The sequence below is a fragment of the Anopheles merus genome, chromosome 2L (genome assembly GCF_017562075.2).
Source record: "Anopheles merus strain MAF chromosome 2L, AmerM5.1, whole genome shotgun sequence".
Taxonomy (NCBI): Eukaryota; Metazoa; Arthropoda; class Insecta; order Diptera; family Culicidae; genus Anopheles; species Anopheles merus.
Window position 1 is genome coordinate 28,276,251 of NC_054083.1, and position 10,477 is coordinate 28,286,727.

The following is a 10,477-nucleotide window of genomic DNA, read 5'->3' on the forward strand; positions in this document are numbered from 1 at the left end:
GGCCAATTGTCTGTGCGGCGTACGGATGCACGGCAAGCGGGGCGAACACGCCCGAACCCGGACACAGCCCAACCCGGGCATGGCCGGGAGGGGTTTGGGCACGATTTGAAAGGGCATCGGCAGCGATCAGATGCAGCGAACCGTGAATAATTTGATTTTCACCGCACCAGGATGTCATACACGGCTACAGCTACTGCTGGGCAGGTTGAAGTCAATAAAGTATGCTTGGGGCACCCCATTTTCCAACCCAAGCCTTCGTGAGCCCTTTGTCGCGTGTCTACGCCAGCCTCGAACGACGACCTCCTAACCGGGCATGCTCTCCCGGCCATGGTGTCTCCAGCTTTCTGCCTCAGTGAACATTGAAGTCCCAAAATCGCTCCAATTAGTGGGGCGGACTTGCCAAGCATCACCATCACCATCACCAAGCATCACTATCACCACTATTGAGAATGCTCGCTGCTCGGAGTTTTCCCTACTGCTACCAGGAGCCTGACAGTGACAGGAGCAGTTTTCCCACCACGCATGACTGCACAGTGGAGTCCTAGCAACCGGAGTGTATAGCAACCAGCTGACAGGACACACAAATACACTCACCTCTCCTCACGCATCCTGCTGCATGGTTCTGCGCTCCCGGTACAAAGAAAATCACAACTTTACGCTTGATTGAGCAGAAGTCCCTCTGATGGAAAAGTTAATTGAGCTGTCAGTCTCGGCCCACCCGGGAATGTCACGCTGGGGCTGCTCGAAGAAAAAGGGATTTTCCACTGATGCTAATGGGGTTTTCCCGCAGCAAAAGGAAAGCGGAAAACAAACGCCAATTTGAACTTTTCGCCCATGTCAGTCGTCATGGGAGTCTCTCCCTCTCTCTCTCTTTCATCGAAATCAAAGCCACCTTCGCTCGGTGTTGTGCGCCTGGTGAAAGGAAGCGTTTGTTTTCGCCTGACTGCACACGGATGACAGTTGAGCTGACAGTGTAGTGTAGGGAAATTGAACACGTGGCCGACACACACACATACCGGTGCCCTCCCATCCAACTCCCTCTAATCTGATGCCGTTGTGCGCACGCGCACGCTCCATAGTTGTAGCAGGTCAGTAACTTCTGTCCAACACCTCCAGTAATCCCTTCGGAAGCAAAAGGGCTCCGGTGTTATGGGAACCGAGGTGAACAGCTGCATGTGAGTGTGTGTGTGGAGTAACTTTCACCTGCCGTGTTAAGTCACAACCATACAGCGATGGTAGGTGTGAGAAAGGCACCAAAGGGCCGCCAGCATGTTTCGTTCTGCTTTGACACGTTTTTTTCCAAATGCGGCGATAACGCCGTCCGCCAGCAATCTGTAAAAGGTAGTCACCGCTCGCGTAAGACCTATCCCATCTTTCCGGTAGTGCTGTGGTGGTGGTGGTGGTGGTGTGAGCGCACTAATGGTTAATAAATATTAAAATATCTTGAAACAATGATTTATCATCCAACCCACCATCGCCCGCTTGGTATTACGCGGCCCTCCAGGAACGGTGTTCAACGCGGTCGTGTGTAGTCACGCAAACCATTAGGTCCCCGGGGTTGGTTACGGGTGGTCTGCCGCAAATGGAAGACAGCAGCATCCGATCCCAGTCCGGTAGCGGTAGCATCCATTCCATTAGAGGCACGCTTTCTTCGGTGGCGCCTCGTACGGTGCCGGCCTGTCTCTGTGTGTCGCTTCTGTGGCGAAGGGATAAAGCCTTCGTTTGAGTGTTTTCGCTTTTGCATCACTCTTGCCGCCGTAAAGTACGAAGTAATGCTGGGAGTGTAACGTCATGTAGCGTCGGTATGCCATGCTTTCCCATGTGAGCTCATCGTATGATAAGCTGGCAACAGACAAGCTCGTCGTGAGAGCATGATCAACGAGCAAATCCGTACCTACTGTTGTGGCTGTTGTTGCACCGAGTGGAATAGTGGCCATATGCTAATGAGCCTGCCTGAAATGTCTATTGCGTAAAGGGTTGCGCTTTGCGGTTTGTTAAGAGTCTGTAAGAAGAAGAGGGCCTATTAGAAGATTGTGGAAGAAAGCTTTAACGGTAGCAAATTGGAGTTTGGTGCATTGCCGTAACCTTCAGGTATAAAGCAGTAGAAGGGGTCATAGGATCTACTATAATAGATGAATTCATTCCAAGATGTTGAATGAGTTAATTGAATGCAGTTAATCGTTTTGATTTATTCTACGACTACGACGACTACGAGTTTAGTAAGCTTTGCATCAACTTCATTTGTTTCACAAACTATTTTGTTCTTGACACCTTTTTGTTCTTGCCTACAATTGGAGTCGTAAAATTACAAGTATCAAATTCCGTTGCAAAATAATAAGAACTACTCGTTTGCTACATCACTTCACTTACTCTTCTGTCCTTGAGTCCTATTCCACAATAATGTGGCGTAAAGTACATTTACCTATCAAACAGCAAATCCATTAAACTAACACTTGTAAACGCTTCAACTTCAATTTAGATAATTAGCTCAAACGACAGACTATCAAATAACTCAATTCCTTGTCCGTAGGTACCAATCGGCCTTTCACTAAGCAAAACACAATCTATTGCTCCTACGACCCGTTCTCTGTGTATGTGTGTGTGTTTTGTGTGCACACGAAGATTAGATTAACAAATCAGCAAACCGATCGAGAGCTTTTGCTTCACTACTTCAGCACTCCTTCTTGGCTCACGGTAAAGACGTGAAAATTCACAACCACACCAACGAACGTGGGGGGCTACTGCTGCTGCATTGTGTGATAATATGGCACACCCGGGGGCTTGTGTGATTTGTGCTGTGAGTTGTACTGTTTGGCGATCTTGAGCGGAGCTTTGTGTCGGTGGGTTTTTTGTTGCCTCTACACAGCCCACCACAACCTCTAAGCCAGTGATGGAGATGGAAGGCGCACGGAGACAGCTAACCTCAAATGGACACACGCGCTACATAATCTCCTCCCCGTAGTGGTGGGTTTTTGGGGGAACTTAACGTCGGTATCGTGACGCAGTTGGTACGGTAAGTCTGCGAATGTAACCGCCGTATCACTTACGCAATCTGCACAGCCCAAAATGGGGTGAAATAGAGTTTTTGACCCACCCCGCATTAAGTGTGCGTTTGGTTTTGCCAAACGCTTTTGCCAAACTCTAACCTACGCTTGAACTACAGTTTTGAAATGAATGCACTAAGAATGCACTCCCACCAGGTGTTCTGGTGTTGAGAGTCGAAATCAAAGAATCTGCAAAGCAAGATGTTTGCATTCTAAAGCACATGACAAGCAGCTGCAGCTGAGAAGCTGTCCGTTCAAAGCACAGACAAACGAAGCATTCTGCCATGTTTTAGCCAGCTGCGGTCGTTGCACAGAAGAGTAGCAGCAGCTGTGGAGGTTCGCTGCTGGTCGCAACGTCCCCGAATGCCGTTTATGACGGTCGGGGTGGCCAATTGCGGTCAAGTACAAACTGATCGGCGCTGCGGTGAAGTCTCGTACTCGGAGGGAAGTATGCTGTGTCTGGCCGACGAAAACAAGCGCGTTTGCATTTACGTGGTGCGGTGAGAGAAAGTCCAATTTTGGACGTGGTTAACGCACGAAAAAAAGGTTAACTATGAAAATATTTTGAACCACGAAAACCGAACAATTTTTCATGCAGCAACCACGAACGAAGAAGCTGCGCCGTACCCTAGGCAGCATCGCTAATAGACGCTTATTACCACCTCGACATTTGATGTGCTGGTGGCATTTGATGACTTTTTCAAACATTCTCGCTCACTGCCGCTGGTTTGACGAAAGGCCAAAAAGATTAGGCCAGGCAAAGCCAGTGCCGACTGTCGTGCCATACTTCGAAGTCGTTTGGCGAAGCTGACAAACGGGGTTTGGGGTTGGGTTTGAAAATGCTTCGCGCGCCACGAATATCTTTGGCGCGCACGGGAGCTTCAGCAACACCTCCTGCAACCTTTTGGTGGCATCTCGTGCCGTTGCATCGCCACACATCTTATCGCACGATCGCACGATTGCAATCGTATAATCATCAGCCCATCCAGCCCCTCTACTCCGGCCGCCTCTATTAATCTATTAATCAACTCGACCCAATTAGGCAAGCCGCCGAGAGGTGGCCAACGCGTGGATTGTGTATCGGCGTTGCTTCAACACCGTCAAGACGCGCCGTGCCTTTTTCACCATCCAGCAGCAGTCAGAATGGCAAACCGATTGTTTCGAGCTGTGCTCAATCCACTCGATCATCTGCCGAAGGTGATCTGGAAGATGTGCCCGTGGCACAAGCACTTGGGGCAAGCTGCTGTTGCAGGCTTTGCAAAACTCGTTCTCATCGAATGCAGGTCAGCGCGCTGTGAACTTGACGGTAGAGTGATTATCTAACTGGCGAAGAAAACAGCCCCATACAGATCCACCGGTGTGATTAGATAACAACTGTTTTGCCTGTGTTTTTTGCTGTGTGTGCATCAAGCCCTACCCTTCCTACCTATGGGGGACGCTTGAAATCTGGGCTTATTGACAAACAATGGGGGAGTGAATTGGTTTTCTAAGCCAATTTGCTAATCAGATTAGTACTTGCCACGGCTTAGACAGCACGCAAAACGTGTAATCTTCAATCCTAAAATTGGAACAACTTCGCAACCGATCGTTTTCTATCGCTGCCCGTGTAGGGAAACACTAAATGTTGACATCCAAAGGTAAACATTAAACATTTAAGCAGGTGCTGAAAGGTTTCACCGTGACCCATAAGGCTTCGGTCGTTATCGACGTTTAACGTTCAACCTAAATGGTGGTGCGAATTTAAATGACAGACAATTAATACTTTGCTTTCCATTTGCGCTCCTCTCCACTTGCAGTTAACGCCTCGGATACTAAGAATAGCGATAGTGCTATGCATCCTCATCGCGATCTTCTCCCAAGCGACAGACAGTGCGCAAAGTAAGTACTTGCTCCCGTCGTGCTAAACGCATTAAGCTGGCATTTAACACCCAAGAGGAAGGTTAGATAAATCAAACTAATTTATTGTCCTGATGTCACTGCAACACTCGCAATGTGATCTTTGCACATACACACTCTCTGGTGACTGAATCGTTTGATCCGCACAACTAATCGTTCACCGTTCTGCCTTTTTTGCCCCGACAGCAAAGCGAAGAATACGGCGACCCACTAACCTAAAGTCCTCCGTAGCGAAGCCAGAAGACAATCAAATCCCCACGAAAAAGGCACAGGATCGGTCGGATCAGGCGCCCGCCTCGGCAACGAACCGATTCCGCGTGCGCACGAAAACGCGCGGCTCACTGGCGGCCGGTGCTGCCGGTACGGCGGTCGTAGCGGGCGCTGCCAGCTCTGCCCTCGTGTCCAAGAAAGCGCAGATCGACAGTGATGGCTACAAGGTAAATGTCATATAACTCTTTCCCACAAACGTATCTTTGACCAATACGGACTCGCTTCTCTTCACAGATCGTTTGCTACTATACCAACTGGTCGCAGTACCGTACCAAGATCGGTAAGTTCGTCCCGGAGGACATCCCGGCCGACCTCTGCACGCACATCATCTTCGCCTTCGGCTGGCTCAAGAAGGGCAAGCTGAGCTCGTTCGAGAGCAACGACGAGACGAAGGATGGCAAGACGGGCCTGTACGAGCGGATGATGACGCTCAAGAAGGCAAACCCAAAGCTGAAGGTGCTGCTGGCCATCGGTGGCTGGTCGTTCGGGACGCAAAAGTTTAAGGAAATGTCGGCGACGCGCTACGCCCGCCAAACGTTCATCTACTCGGCCATTCCGTTCCTGCGGCAGCGTGGTTTCGACGGGCTCGACATGGACTGGGAGTACCCGAAGGGTGGCGATGACAAGAAGAACTTTGTGCTGCTGCTGAAGGAGCTGAAGGAAGCGTTCGATGCGGAGTCGCAGGAGATCCGCCAGCCGCGGCTGCTGCTCACGGCAGCCGTCCCCGTCGGTCCGGACAATGTGCGCGGTGGGTACGATGTGCCGGCGGTGGCCAGCTACCTCGACTTTATCAACCTGATGGCGTACGATTTCCACGGCAAGTGGGAACGCGAGACCGGCCACAATGCACCGCTGTACGCACCGTCGTCGGACAGCGAGTGGCGCAAGCAGCTGTCGGTGGACTATGCCGCCAATCTGTGGGTGAAGCTGGGTGCACCCAAGGAAAAGCTGGTGATTGGTATGCCAACGTACGGACGTTCGTTCACGCTGTCCAACACGGAACGGTACAAGGTGAACTCACCGGCCAGCGGAGGCGGTAAGGCGGGCGAGTACACGAAGGAGTCCGGCTTCCTGGCGTACTACGAGATCTGCGAGATGCTGCTGAACGGTGCGGTGTACATTTGGGACGACGAGATGAAGGTGCCGTACCTGGTGGACGGTGATCAGTGGGTTGGATTTGACGATGAGCGCGCGATCCGCAACAAGATGAGCTGGATCAAGACGAACGGGTTCGGCGGTGCGATGGTGTGGACGGTCGATATGGATGACTTCTCGGGCACGGTTTGCGGTGGCAATGTGAAGTACCCGCTGATCGGGGCGATGCGCGAGGAGCTGCGCGGTGTTAGCCGTGGCAAGGAGGCGAAGGACGTCGATTGGTCGTCGGTGGCTGCTACCATTGTGGAGAAGGTAAGAGCAATATGATTTGTAAGGGGTGTCTTCATGCTAACAAACCCAATCTTTTTGGGGTTTTTTTATTTGCAGGAAGTTGAAAAGCCTGCACCGATCAAAATCTCCGTATCGGAGCTGCTGGCCAAGGTGCAGAAGCCTCAGAAGAAGATCATCAAGCAAGGACTGGCAACGGTGGAAAAGAACTGTAAGTATCAGGTTGCCCGTATTTTCCAAGAGTTCCTTCCAATTCCATTCATTCCAACCTGACTCCCATTCTACACAGCACGACCAGCGCAAGTGTTCTGCTACTTGACCAGCTGGTCAGTGAAGCGCCCCGGTGCCGGTAAGTTTGAACCGAAGGACGTCGACGCCAGCCTCTGCACGCACATCGTGTACGCCTTTGCCACGCTGAAGGACCACAAGCTGACCGAAGCGAACGAGAACGATCCGGACATGTACGACGAGGTGATCGCACTGCGCGAGAAGAACCCGGACCTGCAGATCCTGCTCGCGATCGGCGGCTGGGCGTTCGGGTCCACCCCGTTCAAGGAGCTTACCTCGAACGTGTTCCGCATGAACCAGTTCGTGTACGAAGCGATCGAGTTCCTGCGCGAGTACCAGTTCAACGGGCTGGACGTCGACTGGGAGTATCCGCGCGGTGCCGACGACCGCAAGGCGTACGTTGATCTGCTGCGCGAGCTGCGCGTCGCGTTTGAGGGTGAGGCGAAAACGTCTGGTCAACCGCGTCTGCTGCTGACCGCCGCCGTGCCGGCCTCGTTCGAAGCGATCGCTGCCGGGTACGATGTGCCCGAGATCTCGAAGTATCTGGACTTTATCAACGTGATGACGTACGACTTCCACGGTCAGTGGGAGCGTCAGGTTGGGCACAATTCACCGCTCTTCCCGCTGGATTCGGCCTCCAACTATCAGAAGAAGCTGACCGTCGATTATAGTGCGCGCGAGTGGGTTAAGCAGGGTGCCCCCAAGGAGAAGCTACTGATCGGTATGCCTACGTACGGACGATCGTTCACGCTCGTTAATCAGACGCAGTTCGATATTGGAGCGCCTGCATCGGGCGGTGGTCTGCCGGGCAAGTTTACCAACGAGGCTGGTTTCCTGAGCTACTACGAAATTTGTGCATTCCTCGGAGTGGACAACACGACGCTGGTGTGGGACTCGGAGCAGCAGGTGCCATTCGCTTACCGAAAGGATCAGTGGGTCGGTTTCGACGATGAGCGATCGCTGAAGACAAAGGTAAGCTGGAGATTCAATAAGTACTCAGAACTCAGAATTCAATGCCTATTTGGTGGATACATTGCAGATGGAGTGGCTCAAGGAGGAAGGTTTCGGTGGCATTATGGTGTGGTCGATCGATATGGATGACTTCTCGGGTCGCTGTGGCAGTGGCAAGTACCCGCTGCTGAACGTACTCAACAGTGAGCTGAAGGACTACAAGGTGGCGCTGGAGTACGATGGCCCGTATGAGTCGTTCGGACCGCGCGGTGCTTACACGACCAAGGATCGTAAGTGTCTCGACTAGCTGATGCTCTCCATTGGCAAGATAATAATCCCAAATGTTTGCTTTCCCAGCCAACGAGGTGACCTGCGCCGAAGAGGACGGCCACATCAGCTACCATCCGGATAAGGCCGACTGTACGCACTACTTCATGTGCGAGGGAGAGCGCAAACATCACATGCCATGCCCGGCCAACTTGGTCTTCAATCCGAACGAGAATGTGTGCGATTGGCCCGAAAATGTGGAAGGCTGTCAGCATCACACGCAGGCCCCGGCAGCCTAAGTAGACGAACAACAACAACAACAAAAAGGTCAGCCTTGAGCGGCCCCAGTGAGCTATTCTGCCAGGCGCCCCCTTTATCGTGAGCCATTTTACAACTGTCTGTCAACTGCAAACTTAATCTTCAACTGCCCTGATTCATTGCTAGCGTTGTTAGCGTGTAAAGCAAATGAAAACAGAATACTCTACCCTGCCACCTGAAATCGAAAATGGGTCAGCCACACTCTGCTCCCTGGAGTTTGGTGCGGCCAAACTTATTCTGCCACACAACGAACGCATGACATGAGAAGAAAATCGACTCACGACAGCCTTGGAGCCACTGTTTGTAAATACTATTATATTTGTATGCCACACGTCCTTACTTTCACCTTCATGTGGAGATTTAAAGTAATACAAATTGCAACCTGTTTCCTCTTCACAAACGCCTGTGCCTTGGCACACGGACTTTGAATTGCAACGGTAGAACGGTTGATAGGCATTTCTTCTTGCTAACAGTACAATCTGAATGTGCTGGAGGAAAACATCAATTATTTATACATAAAAGTCCTTCTTTTGCTATCATTCCACCAGCCACAGCAAACAGGTCTCGACAAACCGGTGTGAGATGTTGCTACGTATGCTGGACGGTGTCTTTTCTTAAACTATGCTCTTGGTTCTACACATTAAAAAGAAAAAGATGCTATTTATGAACAAAAAGAGATGAAGCTTAAATTGCTACCACACGCACCGGGTGTGATTGTGCGTGAGCTCGTTGTCAACCAGGCTCAATCTACCGTAAAAGGCGGCACGCTGAGAGTTTCGAACGTCGGTTACAAAAATGAAGGCAACACAACCACAGTTTTTTTTACACTTTTTTAACATTACAACAATTAAATTACACACGACATCAATCGAAGAACAGCAGTTGTTTGTTTGCTTGTTTTTTTTTTCTCTCTTTTTTTAAAAACACCAGTAATATCTGTAAATGTCGTTTTTGATAGATGTATAAAAACTGTGATAATTAAGTGTATATAACAAAAGAAAAGCAAAACAAGGAGCCAGCGAAAGCTAAGCAGCCGTGTGAAGAAAAAAAAGTATGTAAAAGAAGAGATGATTAGGAAAGCAGGCATAGCAAGAGAAGGAAGCGAAAATGAATTGAAAACAGAAGTAGAAAACGTCTCACACAACAACAGAGAACGGAAAACAACGAATTAAAAAGAGATCAAATACACTAGCAAAACAACAAGCAAACAGCAAACATTAAAAGAAAACTTTCCAAAATCAGACAAATAAATACAAACCAGTAAAGTAAAACAAGACAAAACGAAACAGCACCAGCGACAACGAGCGGGAAAAGGGAAAAACGTTACTACTTATAAGCGGAACACAAGCGGAACAAGAAAAGCAGGAACTGTTTCTAAGGCTAAACAGATAGCTCATTTTCTGTTTATGAGAAGATGAATTCAACGCAGGACGAGTAAACTGGAAGTGTGGAGAACAGGAAAGCGTTAAGCGGATGCGATTAACAGCACGTGCGAAACAGTGACGCGAGTGAGCCTTGCCGCAGAACCTGGGAAAGACGCGTGTCCCACACCGATTGGAAACGGGTTGTGGGGACAGTACAATTTGTGGAGATTCTAAGGAAACAAAAACCTGCAAAATATTACGAGGAATCAGTAAAAGTATGGGGTTCTATTTGGAAAAAGCGGCCCGTTTGACAGGCGTAGTTTCCCTTTCGGAGTGCAAGCGACAAACGAGAAGAGTTAATACAAACTGCGACAATACTTTATTTTTAATGTAAAAAAATATATGTTAAATGTACTTTTTTGATGAATAAATCACTTATTAGTATAAATATAAACATTGATGTGGTTGAATTTTACATTCCCTGACTTCGATAGTAGTGGTAGTGCGTTTAAATTCTGGCAGAGGGCACTGCGATGGCATGCGATCACTATGCGATGCTGTGGATGGTCGATCTCAGGAGTTACTGTGTTAGGCCGCGGGTCCATGGAGTTTCTCAATGCTCATTTGTTCAAGCGCTCATGAGTGCTTTTGAGAAACCTACATTCTGCCTACATTTGTCGAATCGGCCTTCAACAA

General features: G+C 49.7%; 1 protein-coding gene across 3 annotated transcripts in view; it reads left to right on the forward strand.

Annotated features, from left to right (window-relative positions):
- The window catches only part of LOC121592609 (probable chitinase 10), a 32,719-nt gene extending 22,484 nt beyond the window's left edge, over positions 1–10,235 (forward strand). For all 3 annotated transcript variants that reach the window (XM_041914233.1, XM_041914232.1, XM_041914234.1), the window contains exons 3-9: positions 4,841–4,922; positions 5,127–5,377; positions 5,445–6,617; positions 6,693–6,804; positions 6,883–7,853; positions 7,921–8,122; positions 8,190–10,235. In XM_041914233.1, coding sequence (XP_041770167.1) covers positions 4,841–4,922; positions 5,127–5,377; positions 5,445–6,617; positions 6,693–6,804; positions 6,883–7,853; positions 7,921–8,122; positions 8,190–8,398 — 3,000 coding nt within the window. In that variant the 3' untranslated portion in view covers positions 8,399–10,235. The remainder of the gene's footprint in view (positions 1–4,840; positions 4,923–5,126; positions 5,378–5,444; positions 6,618–6,692; positions 6,805–6,882; positions 7,854–7,920; positions 8,123–8,189) is intronic.
- Positions 10,236–10,477: the final 242 nt, after the last annotated feature.